This window comes from Anolis carolinensis, chromosome 4 (genome assembly GCF_035594765.1).
Source record: "Anolis carolinensis isolate JA03-04 chromosome 4, rAnoCar3.1.pri, whole genome shotgun sequence".
In the NCBI taxonomy this organism is placed as follows: Eukaryota; Metazoa; Chordata; class Lepidosauria; order Squamata; family Dactyloidae; genus Anolis; species Anolis carolinensis.
The window spans coordinates 90,171,934-90,195,830 of record NC_085844.1 but is presented as its reverse complement, the minus strand read 5'-3'; the positions used below and the strand labels follow the sequence as shown (position 1 = coordinate 90,195,830).

At 42.4% G+C, this 23,897-nt stretch overlaps 1 protein-coding gene across 2 annotated transcripts in view; it reads right to left on the bottom strand.

Annotated features, from left to right (window-relative positions):
* Nucleotides 1–23,897, bottom strand: part of crb1 (crumbs cell polarity complex component 1) — a 188,275-nt gene that overhangs the window by 13,154 nt on the left and 151,224 nt on the right. Inside the window, exon 12 of one of the 2 annotated variants that reach the window (XM_008119991.3) lies at nt 3,279–4,109. The exons of the other annotated variant lie outside the window; for it this stretch is intronic. Within the exon in view, the coding sequence (XP_008118198.2) occupies nt 3,894–4,109 (216 nt within the window). The 3' untranslated portion in view covers nt 3,279–3,893. Of the gene's footprint in view, nt 1–3,278; nt 4,110–23,897 lie in introns of those variants that run through there. 2 annotated transcript variants of the gene reach the window in all.

Here is a 23,897-nt window from a genome sequence, read left to right as displayed (position 1 = left end):
GACCGAAGGTAATAGTGCCAATCCTCCATTCTTCATTATGGATTGCATTGTAGTATTCTCCTCTGCACCGCTGCTATAGTATTTGTCTAAATGTGGTGTCAGGAACTACAGAGGAACATTCATTATCTGAACTTGGCTACTCTTGTCTCAAGGCTTGTCACTTAAAACCAAACCTTGAGCATGTCCCTCAAGTTCAGATTCATTATCCTTTATGTAAGAAAAGTGGTGGAAATGAAGACAGATGGGATACAGCTTGAATATTCCTCCTCTTCTGAATTTCTATGTCAATGGAAGTGGCATCTAATGGAACTAGGAGGGACACTGGGTGTTTAGTCTGTTAATGTGGGATTTGTGTATTGGTATTGTTTAAATGAAATTTGTGTCCTGCCTGTATTGCATACTGATTGCATCCAGAGTGTAACATAGTCTGGAAAGAGTTAATTACTAAGAAGCTGTGATGTCCTTGATCTGTGGCTGGAACCAGGGAGTGTCCAGACACAAGTGTGTGTGCATTGCTGATTGTATCAGTTCAGTTCAGTTCTGAGTTGAGTCGACTGCTGTCTGTCTAGGTGTTGAGACAAGTCCTGTGTCGATTGTCTGCAAGCCTGTTTGTCTTGATTATTATTGCTGAAGTCAGTAAAACTTTGTATATAGTTTTACTAACGTCTCGGTTGTCACTTCGTTCTGTGTTCCATTGATTCCATCCAACTACTGCTGCGCTGCAATTACTCTGACATAGTCCACTTAAATTAAAGTGGAAATTTCTCTCAATTGATTTGACATCAATTGACATATTTTTCCAAATGAGTCAGACAACTGTGGGAGCTGGGATAGGACTCACGCAGTAAAGTAACATAGAGCCAAGGGCAGGGCCGGCCGGAGATAATTTTTAATGGGAAGCGGGGGTGCTGAAAAGCGCCCCCGCCACCGGCCCCGCCTCCCGCGCCCTGGCCCCGCCTCCCACGCTGCGTGGGAGGCGGGGCCATGGCGATTAGTGAGGGGGCGGGGCCACAGTTGGCCCCGCCCCCGCCCAGCGTGCCCTGGCCCCGCCTCCCACGCTGCGTGGGAGGCGGGGCCAGGGCACGCTGGGCGGGGGGCGGGGCCAGAGTTGGCCCCGCCTCCCACGCTACTCCCACTCGCCCGTCTGGCCTTCCTAGCAGGCCAGAAAGCAGCGGAGGTCCCTCCAGGCCGCGATTGCGGCCTGGAGGGACCTCCGCTGCTTTCTGGCCTGGTAGGAAAGGCCAGACGGGCGAGCGGGAGTAGCGGAGGCGGAGCCAGCTCTGACGCCGCTCCCCCCCGCCCAGCGTGCCTTGGCCCTGCCTCGGGAGGCGGGGCCAAGGCACGCTGGGCGGGGGGGGGAGCGGCGTCAGAGCTGGCTCCGCCTCCCACGCTACTCCCGCTCGCCCGTCTGGCCTTCCTAGAAGGCCAGAAAGCAGCGGAGGTCCCTCCAGGCCGCGATTGCGGCCTGGAGGGACCTCCGCTGCTTTCTGGCCTGGTAGGAAAGGCCAGACGGGCGAGCGGGAGTAGCGGAGGCGGAGCCAGCTCTGACGCCGCTCCTCCCCCGCCCAGCGTGCCTTGGCCCCGCCTCCCGAGGCAGGGCCAAGGCACGCTGGGCGGGGGGGAGCGGCGTCAGAGCTGGCTCCGCCTCCGCTACTCCCGCTCGCCCGTCTGGCCTTTCCTACCAGGCCAGAAAGCAGCGGAGGTCCCTCCAGGCCGCAATCGCGGCCTGGAGGGACCTCCGCTGCTTTCTGGCCTTCTAGGAAGGCCAGACGGGCGAGCGGGAGTAGCGTGGGAGGCGGAGCCAGCTCTGACGCCGCTCCCCCCCCCGCCCAGCGTGCCTTGGCCCTGCCTCCCACGCAGCGTGGGAGGCGGGGCCAAGGCACGCTGGGCGGGGGGGGGAGCGGCGTCAGAGCTGGCCCCGCCTCCCACGCTACTCCCGCTCGCCCGTCTGGCCTTTTCAAGCAGGCCAGACGGGCCAGGGCGCACTGGGCGGGAGGCGGGGCACCGTCAGGGCGGTGCCCCGCCTCCCGCCCAGCCTGACGGCGCCCCCCCGGGCCTGCGCCCGAGGCGGCGGCGTCAGCTGCCGCATGAGTGGGGCCGGCCCTGGCCAAGGGTAAAGTGCAACTGATGGCAAGGAGCATAGTTCGGGTTACACCACTTCAGGCCTGCTGAGTAGCTATAGGGGTTAAATAGGGGTTAAACTAGTAAACTAGTGCAATGACAAAGTCAAAGGGCTGTGGGAGTGGGTAAAGTGCAAGACAGGGACCCATATGATAGCCAGGGTAGAGTCTAGGGCAGGGGTCCTCAAACTTTTTAAGCTGAGGGCCGGTCCACAATCCTTCAGACTGTTGAGGGGCCGGATTATCATTTAAACAAAAATACAAACAAATTCTGATGCACACTGCACATGTCTTATTTGTAGTGCAAAAACAACAACAACAACAACAACAACAACAACAACAACGAAAGAACAATACAATATTTAAAAGTAAAAATAATTTTAGCCAACATACATTTATCAGGATTTCAATGGGAAGTGTGCTTCTGCTTCTGGCCAATGAGATAGTCAAGTTAATTAGGGTTGTTGTTGTTGTTGTTGTTGTTGTTGTTGTTGTTGTTGTTGTTGTGTGCCTTCAAGTTATTTCAGACTTTGGGCGAGCCTAAGTCTAAAATGTATGTATTTATTATTTATTTATTTACTGCATTTATTTACTACATTTGTATCATGCCCTTCTCACCCCAAAGGGGACTCAGAGTGGCTTACAAATTATATGTACATACAATATATTATATTATTAGCATAGCACAATATTAGCATTATATATTACTTTATTGAACTATACCACTATATTGCAATATTATTAGTAATATTATATGTAATATAGAATATATAATTAATATTATTATATGGTATTATTATTAGTGTTATATTGTATTACATTATAATATTATTATCAATATTATATGTATATACAATATATTATATTATGAAACTGAGGGCAGGGGCCAGGTAAATGACCTCGGAGGGCCGCATCCGGCCCCCGGGCCTTAGTTTGGGGACCCCTGGTCTAGGGTTTCGGATTAGTCACTTTCAAAAGCCTGCTGAAACTACCGGGTTTTCAGGTCCCTGCGGAAGGATAATACTGACGGGGCTTGCCTTATCTCTTTGGGGAGAGTATTCCAAAGGCAGAACCCAGTTCTGGAGGGCCTCACAATTCCCACTTGTATTCTAGAACAAGACCGTGGAACAGAAGGTGAAATGAATGTGACAAAGAGCAGACAGTCTGAAATATTTATTTTGCCGTATGTTATTCATTTAATCCCTTATTTGGGAAATAAAGTTGATATACTGCTGAGAAAGATCTCTACTTCTAAAACTTCTTGAGATAAAGTGATAGTTGAATCACGGATGGATTACACAGTGTCTTCTGCAGGAGCACTGAATGTTGAAGTGGCAGGCAACGAGGAATCAGAAATCAATGTGGTAGATTTGGTTGTATCTAAAATGCAGGCACTTAGCACATATCCCAAAAGTCAAGGCTTTCAGTGCAATAAATAAGAGTTACTGGAGAAGTGTCATCCATTTGGTTCCACCATGTCTGGAGAAGTCAGTTCATTCTCATATGATGGTCCCATGGTTTCAGTCTTTCTTTTATGTAGGTGTCAGAGTTTCTGATTTTTCCTTCCAAGCATCAACTGCTCTCATCTCTTAAGGATGATGAGGCACAGGGAGCTTCCTGTTTAAGGACCTCCATGAAATGTTGTGGAGATGGTACTTAGGTTACTATTCAATGTTTCTGAGTTAAGAAGCAGATTTCCTCCAGAGAGATCAGAACAACCCTTCCTGCTAGCTGCTTCCAGGAAAAGAGAAAGGGACATGGAAATGTTTCTAGCTAGATCAGTCTCTCCATGGGAGGAGGTTGAACCATGTCCCACATTTCAACTCTGGATCCTTCTTTCTCCTGGCGGCTGGGGCTGTAGGTTCCTTGAGTAGCCCGTTTATTAGCTGTTATGATGGAAACTGTGCCCACCAGAAGAAAGATGAGCAACAAGGCCAGTGTTACTGAGCCAATCGAGGTGAAGACATTGGAGGCCACATCAGTTGTCAACTGGATGGAAGGAAAGAAGGCACAATGTGATTGGCATTGAAGAAGAAAGGGAAAGAAAGCTCTTTGATGCAAACATTGTATACCTAAGAGCAGAACTACCAAAAAACAAGTCCTTCCAGTTGCCATGGAATATACAGAAATATACTTGCCTGTAGAATGAATGAACTAATTATTGAACTATGGAAACAAATGTATGGATTGTTAAAGGGACAAATAACAACGACAACGACGACGACAACAACAACAACAACAACAACAACAACAACAACAACAACAAAAACAACAACAATGATCTCCTCATCCCTTGAGGTGGGGCACAGCACAGTTAAAACTCGTGTGTTTTAAATATTTTGCATGGTGAAAAATTAAACTTTTGGAATCAATACCTGCCATGCCAAGATTACAGAAGGAAAAAGAGTTTTAGAGATGAGGTGAGGGAGATGTTCTATAATAGTCAGTGCCTAAATGTTTTTATTAACATGTATCTTAATCTCTGTTTAGTATTGTCACAAGGCAATTTGCTTTCTGAAAGTGGTTACAATGTTCCCTCACTACTTTGCGGTTCACTTTTTGCGGATTCGCTGTTTCGCGGTTTTTCAATAAACTCTAAAAGACTATTATAAATCATAAAAAAAATTACAGTCTAAGGAAGGGAGGAAAGAGAAGCCAAAAAGCGAGAAAAGGAGCCCAAGTGGCAACGAGAGGAGAAGGGGGCAATTTATCAATACATGATTGGTTGATAAAGACTTAAAATAGTGTATAACTACTAAAATAATGTATAAATATTAAAATAAATATAGCGTCTCTACTTCACAGATTTTCACTTATTGCGGGTGGTCCTGGAGCATAACTCCCGCGATAAGTGAGGGAACACTGTATTACATGTGATGATACAGAGTACCTCAAATATTCCCTCTCACTATATGTTCTTTTACTTCAATGGAGTGAGTTTCCTCATATACAAATAATTTGGTAAATATCTCCAGCTTTATTCAGTGAAAGTACAGTCAGCCCTCCACATTTGCTGGGATAAGGAGCGCAGAGCCCCAGGAAAGGCAAACCTAAGAAAAAAGGTTTTTTTCATCTGAGTGAACACCTTTTTAACCTTATTTTATCTGAGCAAACCTCCCTCTAGGAATATTTTGTTTCTGCAGCAGAACTCCAATGGAGGTTGACAATAGAATCATACTGGAGGACCTACAAATACCTAGAAAAGTGTTCTCTCTAGGGACCTTATCACATTGACATATGGTTTTGCCAGGCATCGTGGCAAATCCATGGAGTCCCAGAGGTGGGCATGGGGAACCCGTCGCCTCATACTTCACATCACCCAATTTACAGCTGGCTTCATCCCAGCCATCACCCAGCTGGGATGAAGCCGTCACCCGGCTTCCCTCCATTGCTTCAAAGGCAAAACGGGCCGCTTTCTGTGTTGCCAAGGCAGCAGCGTATACCATTTTCTCCCCTTTCACCACAGAGCCCGGCCGGAAGTAGATGTGTGTCCTGTGATGGGCTCCATGGCAAAAGGGGAGAGCAAATTGCCTCGTCTGATGAAGTCTTCGGAATCTCCAGAACCTCCAGCATGACTCTGGTGAAAGTTGGCCATAGAGTTGCATTGAAGAACCTAGAGATTTCTAGAGATAACATATTAATCAAAACTGCAAATAATAATCAAATCCACAAAAGTGAAACATGCAAATGTGGAGGGCCAATTGTGCAATCACTTGATTTTTTTCTTCCCTTCCACACTCACTTCTGGCCTCCTACTTCAGAAAAGGAAAACCATGGAAAGGAATGTTATTTTCTTAACTGCACATGCTTTATAAAACACCAGGAAATTTAATGGCTTAGTCACTGAGAAAAGTCACATGTCTCCCAGGTTATACCAATTAGCTACTGTAAGGAGGAAAACTAAAATGTTAAAAAACAGAGAAAGTATTTGAATATGATTTTCTCTAATGCTGTGTGTATCACAAACTGTGGAAATGACAAGAAATACCATGAAAAAATATAGCCATTGTAGACAGCATCACCCTGGGAGGATTTTGATAGTCAGGCCAGATTTTGCTTTGGATTTTTTGATATGAATTACTAGTGACAATTGAATCGTCAGAGACGGAACATGTGCTTGGGGCAGAACTTTCAATTCCCAAATGTTTCAAAACAAAAGAACCTAGGAGGTCAAACCCTCAAATATCATTTTCTGAATGCTAAGAAACCAAACCAGACTACCTTCATAGAAGGATCTTGTGACATGGATCCCTGCAGATATCTTTTGAATGAAACCTCAATATTATTTGGCTTTATATCTGTAGGAATTATTCATACCTTTGCATTTACACTCCATTGTCAGAAAATGATGGAAGAAACATTGACTACATCCTTGAGGTGGGGATTAATATTGTGTGTGTGTGTATTCATGTAAACCAAAATAACTGTAATCTTGCTCATGGTATCTCTGTAGGGAGCTCATGATAAACAGATTATATTTTCCTTCCATGTATGGTCCCTCTCTGTCTGAAAAATCGAGGGGGCAGTAGCAGTAGTAGTTGATATCTGTTCCAGGTAACAGTCTCAGCTAGGGATAGAATAAACTAGAGATTTTAGGGTTATTTTTCAAAAAGTACTTTGATCCTGTTATTTATGGCAGAATTTGGAAAGTAACCCATTGCCATTAACTCACTATTCTGTTACTTTTTGCAGACAGAAAACTCATAGGCCTGAATTTATAGTGACACCAATTTTCTGCCAAAATGGCACTAAAATTTCCTAGTAAGGTTAAAAACCACCAGTATTACAAAACATCAATAAAGTAGCTTTGCTCTTATGTTATTTTTGAAATGTAATTTCATTATGTGCTGCAGATTAAGGACCTTATCCCACGGGCAGGAGGGAAGGGGAGTGGGAAAGAGGGGAAAGTGTCCTTACTAGTGAGGATGTGACCTACTCTGGCAAGATCCATCTTCAAAGATGGCCAGCCATCTCATGACATTCCCTGCTTTCCTCTGCTTCCTACTGCTGTCTTCTATCAGAAGTCAGGGTGACTCTTGAAATGGGACCCCTCTGATTTTCTTCACACACTGGCGAGATGGATTTCAACAAATAACAACCATAGGTGGCTGTGTGTTATGGGAAGACCTTTGCGGGTACTCCGTTACACCAGCATAAGAAGACAGTCAGAAAATGTGGGAAATTTAGGGTGCCAGACCTGAGCAGAGCAGTTGATGCAAACAACAACAAATAATCCCCAAACGAAACTACAGTAGAGTCTCACTTATCCAACATAAACGGGCCAACAGAACGTTGGATAAGCGAATATGTTGGATAAGAAAGAGGGATTAAGGAAAAGCCTATTACACATCAAATTAGGTTATGATTTTACAAATTAAACATCATGTTTAACAACAAATTTGACAGAAAAAGTAGTTCAATACGCAGTAATGCTATGTAGTAATTACTGTATTTATGAATTTAGCACCAAAATATCATGATGTATTGAAAACATTGACTACAAAAATGTGTTGGATAATCCAGAACGTTGGATAAGCGAGTCTTGGATAAGTGAGATTCTACTGTAGCTATAGATTATATTATTTTTATTGATAGCTTCCTAGCTTTGGAATAAACAATGGTGCAGGTCATTCTGCCATATTTTCTTAACTGTTTCATAACTCTAGGATTTTATCACAAAAAGGTAGCAAATCAGCATAGGAGCAGGACTATCACATATGGTAACAGTTATTATCACATGACAACGTATGCAACCTGTTGCGGATCCAACACTTTCCTGGGACGAACCCATTCCTTGTTATTGATGGGCAAAAAAAGCTGGCAGTAGACACTGATTACACCACAGTGCTGCAATGTAACTGGTGCAATGATCTAATATTCACTGGAATTTCTAATTTGCTTTATTATTTTTTTGAAGAACAATTTATGGAGGAGCAAAACTGCAGAAGGGTGAAGTTATTTTCCTAACAAGAATGATGACCACTGGACCATGGAGTGGTGAGGAATTTCTATGTGACCAGAGAACATGCAATACTGGAGGTGATCCTCCTGGTAAGTTGTTAAGAAATCTGTAATTGTGTGAATACTTCAGGATGGGTATACAGTGTTCCCTCACTTATCACGGGGGTTACGTTGCAGGACCACCCACAATAAGTGAAAATCCACGAAGTAGGGACACTATATTTATTTTAATATTTATACATTATTTTAGTAGTTTTTACACTATTTTAAGTCTTTATCAATCAATCAATCAATCATGTGTTGATAAATCGCCTACTTTTCCTCCCGTTGCCACTTGGGCTCCTTTTCTCTCCCTTTGGCTTCTTCTTCCTCCCTTCCTTAGGCTGTAAATTGTAAATTTTTAATGATTTATAATAGTCTTTTAGAGTTTACTGAAAAACCGCAAAACAGCAAATCCACGAGAAGTGAACCGCGAAGTAGTGAGGCAACACTGTAGTCCTACATCCTATTCCATGTTAAAAAGAACTTTTGCTGAGTAGAAAGCACTGATCTATAATTATCTAAGGCAGTGATGGCCAACCTATGACACGTGTCAGCACTGACACGCCTAGTCATTTTTGCTGACCCGCTGCTGCATGCAGATTGATTGGATGACTATGTATTTTGTGGCCAAATTTGGTGTGATTTGGTCCAGTGGTTTTGTTGTTTACTCCATGGGAATTATGCACATTACATATATATAATCATTCTATTATTATTCTATTATTATTGTAGTATATTAGCATATTATTACTATTATAATATTATTATATTATTTATTATTCATGACTACAGTGAAACTAGAATAGAGATAAATCAGCTTGGAAACTGCATGAGGTACCATACATTGTTGTACATGGAAATAATGGGAGTAAATAGTATTTGATTTATTAAATACAGTTATATATTACAATTATATATTTTTGTTATTTAAACTATACATATACGGGCTGTGGCGCAGCTGGCTAGTAACCAGCTGCTATAAATCACTACTGACCGAGAGGTCATGAGTTCGAAGCCCGGGTCGGGTTAAGCCTCCGACCATTAATAGCCCCGGCTTGCTGTTGACCTATGCAGCCCCGAAAGACAGTTGCACCTGTCAATTAGGGAAATTTAGGGACACTTTATGCGGGAGGCTAATTTACAACACCATAAAACTGCCAGCAAAACACGAGGAAAGGAATGCGGAAGTACAGTCACTACTGGACGGTGAAGCAACAGCTCCCCCTGTGGCCGGAATCGTGAAGCTGGAAAAATGTTAAAAATGCCTCTGAGTCTGTCTAATGTATGTTGTTTGTCTATTGGCATTGAATGATTGCCATATATGTGTTCATTGTAATCCGTCCTGAGTCCCCTTCGGGGTGAGAAGGGCGGAATATAAATACTGTAAATAAATAATATTGCAAAATTATGGTTGTTGTTTTTTTTCTCAAAGTGGCACACCACCTAAGTCATGCTAGGTTTTTTTGGTGAATTTTGACACACCAAGCGCAAAAGGTTGCCCATCATTGATCTATGGCATTCCCACTAGTGTAAAGTAAGCACAACTCACAAGGTGCTGAGCTAAAACCTTTTGATCACCTGCGAAAATGATTTTACCTTTTTATAAGCACTTTTTTCCCCCTATAACCTCAAAAAGTAATAATAACCATACTGGCATAGCACACAATAGAATAAGATACCTAGATATATATTTTTTTTTCTCTTGCAGATGAAATATCTCTTTAGCCACTTAGATTATAGGACTTCCTTTATGATGCTGTCAAGTTGCTAAAGGCATAGCAAATCAGGACTCTGCTTGGTCGCTGCAGTGATGGGAAGCTGAGAGGGATCGCTTCCCAGCTTTTTGAAGGAAGGCAAAGGATAATACTAACATAATGAACAGTTCCCCTTCTGGGCCTTCCTATTCAGGCTGTGCCACAAGCAGCCAGATGGTAAAATTCCTCACATGGATTGCAGAGCTCTCGTTTCAGCAGCAGACTCCAATTATGTGAGCAATTCACCAGCGGAGGCCTGGTGTTCCCGACAGGGCATACAATAACTGTTGAAACATCCAGTCATTGGAGACAACAGCAACCCTGAGGCACCAGATGCTAAGCACTGTGGGTTCAAGCCAAACAAACCTCACAGAACAGGAAGCACCCGGAGAGGTTATGGGGTGACCTGAATGCTTAACACCAGTTTAAAAGTATGGAAATATAGAAGTCTCGTTTGTGAGCCCATGGCTGCCTAATTTCATCTTTATAGAACCACTCCTTGCCATTAGTATAAGCTCACTCAGAAAGGAAGTGCTGTTGGCAGAGGTGCCACCACACTTTCCACCCCAAGTAAAATACCAGATGAATTTGGAGGAGAATCTAAACGGTTGCAAGAAACAGGGTTGTTGTATATCTTTCGGGCTGTGTGGGCATGTTCCAGAAGTATTCTCTCCTGACGTTTCGCCCACATCTATGGCAGGCATCCTCAGAGGTTGTGAGGCATGGATGAACTAGGCAAGGAAAGTAAATATATATCTGTGGAGAGTCCAGGGTGTGACAAGAGTCCTTTGTCAGTTGGAAGCCAGCACTAATGTTTCAGTTAATTGCCCTAATTAGCATTGGAAAGGTTTGTCTCTTGCCTGGGGGGCATCCTTTGTTCAGAGTTATTAGCCGTCCTTGGGGCTCCTCTGCCTTCAGAGTGTTGCTTCCCATCTACTGTTCTGATTTTTGAGTTTTTTAATACTGGTAGCCAGATTTTGTTCATTTTCATGGTTTCCTCCTTTCTGTTGAAGTTGTTCACATGCTTGTGGATTTCAATGGCTCCTCTGTGTAGTCTGACATGATAGTTGTTGGAGTGGTCCAGCATTTCTGTGTTCTCAAATAATATACTGTGTCCAGGTTGGTTCATCAAGTGCTCTGCTATGGCTGATTTCTCTGGTTGAGTGAGTCTGCAGTGCCTTTCATGTTCTTTGACTCATGTTTGGGCACTACGTTTGGTGGTCCCTATGTAGACTTGTCCACAGCTGCATGGTATCCGGTAGACTCTTGTCACACCCTGGACTCTCCACAGATATATATTTACCTTCCTTGCCTAGTTTATCCATGCCTCACAACCTCTGAGGATGCCTGCCATAGATGTGGGCAAAACGTCAGGAGAGAATACTTCTGGAACATAGCCACACAGCCTGAAAGACATACAACAACCCTGTGATCCCGGCCATAAAAGCCTTCAACAACACGGTTGCAAGAAACCTTTTCAATATTCAACAGGGGACTTCATGCTTCCCTAAATATTTGTAAAGCATAAACAAAATGCACAAAGAAATCAAAGAAACTCTATTTTCAGTGAGACAAAATTTTCAAGGTTTATTGTGAAATGATCTATGCACACATCTAGGGACGTTATCACACGAGGCTCCTAAAATGGGTTTGGTCATCGCAAAGCAATTTTGCTTATAATTATACTGAGCTTTAATGAAAGCACTTTTAGGAAACTCAAAATACATTTAGCGTACTACAACTGCAGGGATGTTACTCATCCCAATCTGTGCATTCCCCTCTTTGAACATGCCCCCTCTTTTTTGTTTTTTTGTTTTTTTAATGTGAGAATTGTGGAGGTTCAAAACTGGACATTTCTATACTTCTGTGTTTTCAAGGTACTGAAGCACTAGCCACTGAACACTTAAAATATTTATTAAAAATAAATGAATATTTTGCAGTTAAAGGGATTTCCTATTGTGTTCTGCAGAATGGTCTTGCCTTGTAAGAAAAGGAAATGTTTAATTAAGACAAGAGGTTCTTATCAGTGACTTGGTGCAGTGATGGAGCTGTGAAATTTCATGATTTATTGAGGGCATTATTTTAAAGGAAGTGATCAGGGAGAAAGGGTTAACTTTTGGCTTTGCAGCAGAAAGGACAACACACCTACAATATGTCACTGGCTCCAATGCTAATTAGGGTGATTAACTGAAACATTAACGCTGGCTTCCAACTGACAAAGGACTCTTGTCACACCCTGGATTCTCCACAGATATATATGTTTACCTTCCTTGCCTAGTTTATCCGTGTCTCACAACCTCTGAGGATGCCTGCCATAGATGTGGGCAAAACGTCAGGAGAGAATACTTCTGAAACATGGCCACACAGCCCGAAAGACATACAACAACCCTGCTTTGAGGACTGTTTGCATGTGAGTTCAGCAGCCCTAAAATGGAATTTGACCATTTTCATAAAGTATGCTTTAACACAACTTGAAGATTGATTTGCAGTGAGTTTGTGACATCTGATAGACATTTTTTTCATTTGTTGCTAGGGAGTCTCCAATACGGCTTACAAACTCCTGTGGTAATATTTTAGGTTCATATATCAATTTCTAGGTTCATCCATTAATGTTCAGTAAATTAGAGAACCTGTCCTTTTATTACTGAAACCTAAATCATAAGAATCTTGTATTTGATGCTGCCTGCCTTGAGAGGTGATACTGATATTAATGTGATACGAAACTAATACACAAAATACAGTAGAGTCTCACTTATCCAACACTTACTTATCCAACATTCTGGATTATCCAATACATTTTTGTAGTCAATGTTTTCAATATATCATGATATTTTGGTGCTAAATTCGTAAATACACTAATTACGACATAACATTACTGCGTATTGAACTACTTTTTCTGTCAAATTTGTTGTATAACATGATGATTTGGTGCTTAAATTGTAAAATCATAACCTATTTTGATGTTTAATAGGCTTTTTCTTAATCTCTCCTTATTATCCAACATATTCTCTTATCCAACTTTCCGCCAGCCCATTTATGTTGGATAAGTGAGACTCTGCTGTATATGCAATATTTTTCAGTTACCTTGTTGACCATGCCATTCCACCAACTTGTATCATACTCTAGTGAGTGTTTGAAGTCAAGGTGCATCATCGTCATCAAGAATGGGCAACTTGGAAGTCCCTGAGCAGCCTCAGAAATGGAGTGGGCAGATCAAAAGACAACCTGACAAAATGGCACTACCTAAAAGAATCTCCACCTTGTGTGACTGTGAAGCAGAACAGAAAATTCAGCACCTGTATGTTTGTCTGCAATGTCCTGCCTCATGTTCAGAGGAAGAATTCTTTGAGGCTACAGACAATGCAGTTGCTGTTGCCCGTTTTTGGTCAAGAGATATTTAGCCACTTGTTCTCCTTCTATTTTTATCAGTTTTATACTAATTTATGCAATGCTTTGGATACGAAATTAAAAAATCATCATCCTAATTACATTTGACTATTTGGATGTGAATGTATCTGCCCATACTCAATGCAGGAAAATAGGGCTGTGTTTGTGCATCTAAAATCATGGTTGAGTGCTTCAGATATAGTATGGCCCCTGTATCCATGGATCAGACCTGGATTTTGCATGCATACATGGAACTGTGGATAATGGTAAACCTTATTGAAATTAAGTAGGGTTGAAGAAGTGATGGTCCTCCAAATATTGTTGGACTTCAGTCCTAGCAGTGTAAACATAGGCATGATGAGACCTATAGCAAGATCTAGCTCTCTGTCTCTGTCCTAGAGGGTAGTAAAGGTAAAGGTAAATGTTTCCCCTGATGTTAAGTCCAGTCATGTCTGACTCTGGGGTGTAGTGCTCATCTCCATTTCTAAGCTGAAGAGCCGGCGTTGTCCGTAGACACCTCCAAGGTCATGTGGCCGGCATGACTGCATGGAGCGCCGTTACCTTCCCGCCGGAGCGGTACCTATTGATCTACTCACATTGGCATGTTTTCGAACTGCTAGGTTGGCAGGACCTGGAGCTAACAGCGGCCGCTCACGCCGCTCCTGGGGCTTGAACCTGGGACCTTTCGGTCTGCAGCTCAGTGCTTTAACGCACTTTGCCACTGGGGTTCCTAGGGGGTATGTTGCACAAAATATTAATTTGGCCTTAACCTTTAGTATTATTTTCATTTAAAAGCATTTGTCATGAATGGCAACTGTTGTTTGGATTTCCACTAATTAAACAACTAGTTTCAAGAATCCATACATTTAACCTTTATGAAACAAGTAAAGTATGTGTCCAAAGTACACCCCCTCTTAATGTGGTATTTTGATGACAACCTAGATTTCTTTCTTAGTTTTTGCTTCTGTCAAAATATGGAGCAGGCAAACCCAGAGACCCTTCTTTTGTCCAAACCAAGAATCAGTTTCGTAGGTATCATACATCTGGTCTTACAGAAGAACTTTGCTGCATACTGTGGGATTTCCTTCTCTCCCCCCCCCCCCACCCCATGCTCCCCAGTGAATCCTCCTTTCTAATGTAAATAAAGCTTAGAAGACCCCCGTCAGCTCCTCCTGGTGCCTGAGCTTCCTATTCCAGTGGGAAAGTTGTGTGAAGACAGGGGAGGCAGGAGGATGGACCCGGAGGGACTTGATTTCGGCTAAATTATTCCAAGACATTGAAATGATCTGTTCCTATCCATCTCATTAGCTGTAATTGCCCCCAAACCAATGGAGCCCTATTTCTTTTAACTAGCAGTGTCTACTTTCAATTTTTTTTCAGGGGAGGTTCCATATCTGCTTTGTGCTTCCTTTTGATATCCCCTTGTGGATTTTGTTTCATACCAGGCAAAAACATTGGATCTGCACAAAGACAAACAGGAGCCCCCAGGAAGAGGGACACTGAGGCATCCGAATTACAAGTAAACATTGCGAAATTTAAGATGAAGCTCACAGCAGGTATGGTCCTGGCTGTTTTGTACTGAGCCAGTTCTGCAATATGTAAAATGGCAAATGTTGTTAATTTAACATGTTAATGGCTCATAGAAAATATTGTGAACTAGTTCTGTGTAGGACAAAAGGGTGTTCTGCTTAAAAAAGCTAGAAAATGGTGGGACTGGGGTAGAAGTCAAGAGCAGTTTGTTATTTTATATTAGTATCCCCCTTTATATTTTTTATGAACTACTTCATTGGTGTTCTCATAGTTTGAATGGGACAGTAATAGTAAAAGGTAAAGGTTTCCCCTGACGTTAAGTCCAGTCATGTCTGACTCTGGGGGTTGGTGCTCATCTCCATTTCTAAGCTGAAGAGCCGGCATTGTCCGTAGACACCTCCAAGGTCATGTGGCTGGCATGACTGCATGGAGCGCCATTACCTTCCTGCCGGAGCGGTACCTATTGATCTACTCACATTGGCATGTTTTCGAACTGCTAGGTTGGCAGGAGCTGGAGCTAACAGCAACCGCTCACACCGCTCCTGGGGTTTGAACCTGGCACTTTTTGGTCTCCAGCTCAGTGCTTTAACACACTTTGCCACCGGGGCTCCTGGGACAGTAATAATTCAGAATAATTATTTAGAATTTTGCTATGAAGTGTTTTGACAAAGCAGTTACATGGGTTTAAATCCTGTTTGGCTTAGCATAACATGGTAGGTCTGTATTCACACTCATGCTAGGCTGAGCCACATATCACCACTGTGACTGTCTGGACTGTCACTGGAGCCATTCTAGAATGATAGTTTGATTGTGAAAGCATCTAACTATATATGCATAAAAAGATGTTAAATTATTACAGCAGCACTGAAATCTCTGGAGGACCCCAGAAGATTTCAGCAGTGATGTCTGCATTTCGCATCAGGCTACAGGGACACAGCCAGACTCTTAGAATCATAGAATCGTAGATTTGGAAGAGACCTCATGGGCCATCCAGTCCAACCCTCTGCAAGAAGCAGGAAAATCTCATTCAAAGTACCCCCGACAGATGGCCATCCAGCCTCTGCTTAAAAGCCTCCAAAGAAGGAGCCTCCACCACAGTCCGGGGCAGAGAGTTCCACTGCCAAACAGCTCTCACAGTGAGGAAGTTTTTCCTGATGTTCAGGTGGAATCTCCTTTCCTGTAGTTTGAAGCCATTGTTCCGTGTCCTAGTCTGCAGGGCAGCAGAAAACAAGCTTGCTCCCTCCTCCCTATGACTTCCGCTCACGTATTTGTACATGGCTATCATGTCTCCTCTCAGCCTTCTCTTCTGCAAGCTAAACATACCCAGCTCTTTAAGCCTCTCCTCATAGGGCTTGTTCTCCAGACCTTTGATCATTTTAGTTGCCCTCCTCTGGACACATTCCAGCTTGTCAACATCTCCCTTCAACTGCGGTGCCCAGAATTGGACACAGTATTCCAGGTGTGGCCTGACCAAAGCAGAATAGAGGAGTAGCATGACTTCCCTGGATCTAGATGCTATACCCCTATTTATGCAGGCCAGAATCCCATTGGCCTTTTTAGCAGCCGCATCACATTGTAGGCTCATGTTTAACTTGTTGTCCACGAGGACTCCAAGATCTTTTTCACACGTACTGTGATCTTCTGTGATCTCGCCTGCATTCAATGGAGCACCAAATTGCCATGGCACTGTGGAGAGAGAAAGGGAACACAGAAACATGCAGCACTCAAAAAAAGATATCTGCATGACCCAAAAGGTTTCTTTTAAGAGGAAAGGAGAACTTCCTGACTGTAATAGCTGTTCAGCAGTAGAACTCTCTGACTCAGACGGTGGTGGAAGCTCCTTCTTTGGAAGCTTTTAAACAAAGGTTAAATGGCCACCTGTTGGGGCTCCATTGATTGTGCTTTTCCTGCATGAAACAGGGTTGGACAGGATGGCCCATGTGGTCTCTTCCAACTTTTTTATTCTAGATGCACACCACTCTGTTTCAATTAGATTCAAGGAGCCTCCGGTGGCCTAGGGGATAAAAACTTTTTTTTGTAGTCAATGTTTTCAATATATCTTGATATTTTGGTGCTAAATTCATAAATACAGTAATTACAACATAACATTCCTGCATATTGAACTACTTTTTCTGTCAAATTTGTTGTATAACATGATGTTTTGGTGCTTAATTTGTAAAATCATAACCTAATTTGATGTTTAATAGGCTTTTCCTTAATCCCTCCTTATTATCCAAGATATTCGCTTATCCAAGCTTCTGCTGGCCCGTTTAACTTGGATAAGTGAGGCTCTACTGTATTTGGAATGGAGTCTAAGGGTCGTGTAGCGAAAAGGTAGGAGTAGCTTTGCCCCGTCTATCCTTGGTGTCATTTTATGTATACATTTCTGAAACACTGTTCCAGAAGGTACTACCATATTTTTCGCTTTATAAGACGCACTTTTTTCCCCCAAAAAATAGGGGGGGAAAGTCAGTGCGTCTTATAAACGCAATCTGCGTCCAGGAAGGGAGAATGGGGCGATCTGCGTCTTATCATCAGTTGCGTCTTATAAAGCGAAAAATACGGTATATTGTGTAAACAGCTCCTAGAAAGATCTTTATCTGGAGCCTCCAGTGGCTCAGTGTGTTAAAGCGCTGAGCTGCTGAACTTGCAGACCGAAAGGTCCCAGGTTCAAACCCAGGGAGCGGAGTAAGTGCCCGCTGTTAGCTCCAGCTTCTGCCAACCTAGCAGTTCGAAAACATGCAAATGTGAGTAGATCAATAGGTACCGCTCCACCATTCCATGCAGTCATGCTGGCCACATGACCTTGGAGGTGTCTACGGACAACGCCGGCTCTTCGGCTTAGAAATGGAGATGAGCACCAACCCCCAGAGTCAGACATGACTGGACTTAACGTCAAGGGAAATCTTTTATTCAGAAGTTTGAACTGAATATGAGAGGAGTGAAGACAACAGAGATGAAGGAGAGGAAGATTAATGTGCTTGTGTTGTCGAAGGCTTTCATGGCCGGGATCACAGGTTTGTTGTATGTTTTCCGGGCTGTATGGCCATGTTCCAAAAGTATTCTCTCTTGACGTTTCACCCACATCTATGGCAGGCATCCTCAGATCTGAGGATGCCTGCCATAGATGTGGACGAAACGTCAGGAGAGAATACTTCTGGAAAATGACCATACAGCCTGGAAAACATAGAACAATTAATGTGTTTGTTTTCACCACTTCCTTTCTCACGCTTTTATACAGAAAGTATAAACCACAAGAAGAGATTAATTACTATGCCACAGAAACATATCCTGGCCTGAAAACTGAGGTAGGGTCAATTTATACTATCCATTGCAAATTAATTTCAATTTATACCAACTGAAATTTCTAGCCTTATTGCAATATGTACCAGAGAAATCCTCACCTGCCCCCCTTTTGCAATTATGCCTGGTACAATTTTATTTTTGTTTCCCTCCCCCCTTTCTTAGAGATAGTTATTACATGTTTGTCAGGACCAGTTGCTAGAACTGTCATTCTTCAAATCTTCTGTTCTGCCCTTAGGTTTCAAAAGGACAGGTGACTAAGTGGGGAAGAGGAGACGTCTTATCTTTCCTACACCTCCATTTAGCATATACATAGAAACTATGTTGTTGCCTTCCATATCACATACCTGTTTTTCTAAATATAATTTCCAGGCTTTTTTTTTTTTAAAAAAAATACACATACCCTTTTGGCTTCCTACATTTGACTAAAATAATAGCCTACAGTATGCATCAAGTGAAGCAGAACTTTAAGCGATCTCAAATTTGGCAGAGAGAACGAAACAAGCAGTGATTCACTGTGACAAACATGTCCACATATCCATTGCTACTTCTAAAGTACTCTTGAAAGTATGAGTGAGAGTAAGCAGATTAATCACAAGTCACTACAGTATTACTCCTTACTACAGCTGTTTGTATTATTACGTTTCTCCTGGTAATGTAGTTGGGGTTGGGAAATTAGTTTTATCTGCATTATACATATGATCCTTTCCCCACAATATTCAAGTTATATCTACATGATACAGTTATGGCAGAATGATATAATTTCAATGTGTTGTCAAAGGCGTTCATAGCCGGGATCACAGAGTTGTTGTATGTTTTCCGGGCTGTATGGCCATGTTCAAGAAATATTATCTCCCAGACGTTTCACTCACATCTGTGGCAGGCATCCTCAGAGGTTGTGAGGTATGGAGAAACTAAGCAAGGAAGGTTTATATATATATCTGTGGAAAGTCCAGGGTGAGAGAAGAACTCTTGTCAGTTGGAGGCCAGTGTGAATGTTGTAGTTTATCACCTTAATTAGCATTGAATATCTTCATCTCGTGGCTTCTTCCTGCCTGGGGGCATCCTTTGTTCAGAGTCATTAGCTGCACCTGGTTGATTCATGTCTGGAACTCCTCTGTTTTCAGAGTGTTGCTTCTTATTTACTGTTCTGATTTTTGAGGTTTTTTAAATACTGGTACCCTGTTTCCTCTAAAATAAGGCATCCCCAGAAAATAAGACCTAGTAGAGGTTTTGCTGAATTGCTAAATATAAGACGTCCCCCGAAAGTAAGTGAATTTTTCTTCATGGAAAAATAAGACATCCCTGAAAATAAGACCTAGCGCATCTTTGGGAGCAAAAATTAATATAAGACACTGTCTTATTTTCGGGGAAACACGGTAGCCAGATTTTGTTCATTTTCATGGTTTCCTCCTTTCTGTTGAAGTTGTCCATATGCTTGTGAATTTCAATGGCTTCTCTGTGTAGTCTGACATGATAGTTGTTTGAGTGGTCAAGCATTTCTGTGTTCTCAAATAATATACTGTGTCCAGGTTGGTTCATCAAGTGCTCTGTTATGGCTGATTAAGGGGCCGGGCTGTGGCGCAGACTGGTGAGCAGCCTGCTGCAATAAATCACTCTCACCATGAGGTTATGAGTTCGAAGCCAGCCCGTGGCGGGGTGAGCACCCGTTAATTAAAAATTAAATATAGCCCCTGCTCATTGCTAGTTGCATCTATCAAGTAGGAAATAAGGTACCACTTATAAAAGTGGGGAGGCAAGTTTAACTAATTTACGACATTGGAATGAGGAAGTGCCGTCAGAGTGGATGATGAAGCAGCTGCTCCCCCCTGTGGCCAGAATCGAACATCACCTCAGGAGAAGGTTAAATTGCCTCTGCGTCTGTCTGTCTCTGTCTTGGTTTGATGTGTTTATGGGCATTGAATGTTTGCCCTATATGTATATAATGTGATTCGCCCTGAGTCCCCTTCGGGGTGAGAAGGACGGAATATAAATACTGTAAATAAATATATAAATAAATAACTACAACATTCACACTGGCCTCCAACTGACAAGAGTTCTTCTCTCACTCTGGACTTTCCATAGATATATAAAAACCTTCCTTGTTTAGTTTCTCCATACCTCACAACCTCTGAGGATGCCTGCTATAGATGTGGGTGAAACATCAGGAGAGAATACTTCTGGAACATGGCCATACAGCCCGGAAAACATACAACAACCCTGATATAATTTCAGTTGCCAGACCTCTATCCCACAAAATATCCCACCTCATCACAGTTCCAATTTTCCAACCTCTGTGACAAATCAGGGCGCAGTGGGGCAATCCCAGTGCCCTGTGGCCTGCCCGGCCGGCAGTAACACTTCCCTATCACATGTGGGGAAGCATCGCCATGCAGCTTCCTTCGCAGTAGCCCCATTGTTCCAAATTAAACATGGGCTAGTCTCCCGTGCTGGCGGCACAGCATCCTATATTGCTGCCACCCCAGCTGACCCATAGAGCCCCGCTGGAAGTGAGGTTACATTGTGTGATGGGCAGCGTGGGTCAACTGGGGCATCAGCCCAGCTTACCTGTTCGAATGTATCTCCCTCTATGAACCATCTCTAAGATTAAGATCATATAGGGAGGCCCTGCTCTTGGTTCCAACTGCTTCGCAAGCATGGCTGGCAGGGACGAGAGACAGGGCCTTCTCAGTGGTTACCCCCAGCTGTGGAACTCTCTCCCTAGCGACATTAGATCAGCTCCCTCCCTCCTAGCCTCCAGAAGAAAATTAAAAACTTGGCTTTGGGACCAGGCATTTGGAGAATAGTTTAGTGCGATAATGGATTCAATATATGTGCAATGATAACGGAATGGCCTCAGATTATGATTTTGGATGACGTGATTTTAATATTAATGCAATGTATTTAAATGTTAATACCCTGTTTCCCCTAAAATAAGACATCCCCAGAAAATAAGACCTAGTAGAGGTTTTGCTGAATTGCTAAATATAAGGCCTCCCCCGAAAGTAAGACCTAGCAAAGTTTTTGTTTGAAAGCATGCCCGCCGAACACAACACCAGAGCATGCAGGATCGGTAAATTTACGTACCATAAAGACCAGTAAACAGTAAACAGTAAACAGTAAACATGGTAATAATGATAGTAACATGAAATTCTTGATAGGATTCACAGTTTGTCTGGTTATGCTGGTTTATGATGGCAACTACTGTACAGTATATAAAAATGTTCATTTTGTTGTTCAACAATAAATGTGAATTCTTCTTCATGGAAAAATAAGACATCCCCTGAAAATAAGACCTAGAACATCTTTGGGAGCAAAACTTAATATAAGACACTGTCTTATTTTCGGGGAAACACGGTATGTATTGTTTTTAATTAATTCTATTTTAAGATTATTTGTATGTGTGAGGCATTGAATGGTTGCCATACGTAAGCTGCTTTGAGTCCCCTTTAGGGTGGAGAGAGACGGGGTATAAATGGAGTAAATAAATAAATAAGTAAGCATCCTAGGATGCTGAATTTCCATTGTGTAATGAGGTCCCTAGTCTGCTTTCTTTAACTAGAGCATTGAAGTCTCTGGCAAAGAATTTATAGTACCTCATGCACGACAAATCCCAGAAATCTTTAAAAAGGAGTCGTGGAAGACTGTGTGGTTGAAGGCTTTCATGGCCGGGATCACAGGGTTGTTGTATGTCTTTCGGGCTGTGTGGCCATGTTCCAGAAGTATTATCTCCTGACATTTCGCCCACATCTATGGCAGGCATCCTCAGAGGCTGTGAGGCATGGAGAAACTAGGCAAGGAAGGTAAATATATATCTGTGGAGAGTCCAGGGTGTGACAAGAGTCCTTTGTCAGTTGGAAGCCAGCGTTAATGTTGCAATCAATCACCCTAATTAGCATTGGAAAGGTTTGTCTCTTGCCTGGGGGGCATCTTTTGTTCAGAGTCATTAGCCGTCCTTGCTGGCTTCCAACTGACAAAGGACTCTTGTCTCACCCTGGACTCTCCACAGATATATATTTACCTTCCTTGCCTAGTTTATCCATGCCTCACAACCTTTGAGGATGCCTGCCATAGATGTGGGCGAAACGTCAGGAGAGAATACTTCTCGAATATGGCCACACAGCCTGAAAGACATACAACAACCTCATGGAAGATTGTTATTAAACTATCCTGACTATGGAGTCTCATAAGATACGTTCTTTTGGGACTGAAATTTACCCATGACTTTAAATAAAATATTACTGAACATAAAAATGATACTCTTAGGGTGCATCTACATTTTCCAAAATAATGTGGAGTATTGTGGACAAAAACCGTTATATTCTGTTGTGAGATTTAACTTCTGGTAAGTGAATGGTGACCTCAAGAAGAAATATTACATTTTGGAGTAATGTGGCCTGGAATTGCCCTGATTCGGCACAGGTGTATCTGGAGTACTTTAGAAGTAGCAATGGATATGTGGAAATGTATGTCACAATTAATCACTGCATAGATATTAGAAAGGGATATGATTGTTTTATTTTCTACAACTTTTGATGTTTAGAAGAAAAAAAATCCATCATATGCATTTCCATATCCGTCCACGGCTATATTACACAAAAAGTCTGCACTTAAATTTGTCCACATGTTTATAAAGATTTCTCCAGATTGACAATCCCTCTGATTTCTCAACCAGTGTATCTTGTTTTACCCATTTCTAATTTTCAGATGAAGTTGAATATGATTGTAAAATTCCTATGATGGGTACCTCAGTCATATTAAGTTTCCCAGTTGTGAAGGTTCTGTGACTAATTCAAACATGGATCCAGAGCCCTATTCAGATTAATGAGCTTAAATCATAGCAATATTCTGGGATATGATTTATGATTTATTTCTTATGCACCATCAATGTAAATAGCACTTACATACACCTTTATGTAAGTGTTATAAATGCACCAACATCCTCATCTAGAGTTTCCAAAATCAAAACTAGAGCAGGATCTTGTACTTTTTAACTGATGCATACTAGTGGAAATGTTACCACCTGTTGCTTGTTACACAACTGGATAAGAAGTAAAACCACCTGAAATACCTGCTTCAGCCATTAAAGGTACAGATTAGGTCCTATACAGTTTTCCCTTGCCAATCCTATCCTTGCCTTCAGTTTAGCCTTGCGCACAAAGAGGTAAGCAATTACTTATGTTTATAATGGAATTAGAATCTAGAAATGCAAGGTATGTACTCTGCCATTGAGTTGTGAGACACTACAAAATTATTTAGGTACCAGAAGAGCCAGTTGAGTATACCAGTTGGCCCTTCTGGTGTCTAGATAAATATCTCAGGCTCCAATTGCATGGTGCCGTTCGGTGTTGTTGTTGTTGTTGGATTGTTGTTTGTTAATGTGAGGTTTGTGTATTGATAGTGTTTAAATGCAATTTGTGCCATGCTTGTATTGCAACTGATTGCATCATCCAGAATGTACCATAGTGTGGAAAGAGTTAATTGCCAAGAAGCTATGATGACCTTGATCTGTGGCTGGAACTAGAGAGTATCCAGACACAAGTGTTTGTGCATAACGATTGCATCAGTTCAGTTCTGTTCAGTTGAGTTCTGTCTGCCTAGAGTTCTAGTCAAGTTCTGTTGGAGAACAGAACAGTCCTGTGTTCGTCTGTCGTCTGCAAGTCTGTGTTCGTCTGTCGTCTGCAAGTCTGTTTGTGTTGATTACTGCTGCATACAGTAAAACTTTGTAAATAGTTTTACCAATGTCTCTGAGTGTCTCTTCGTTCTGCGCTCCACTGCTTCCATCCAACTACTGCTGCGC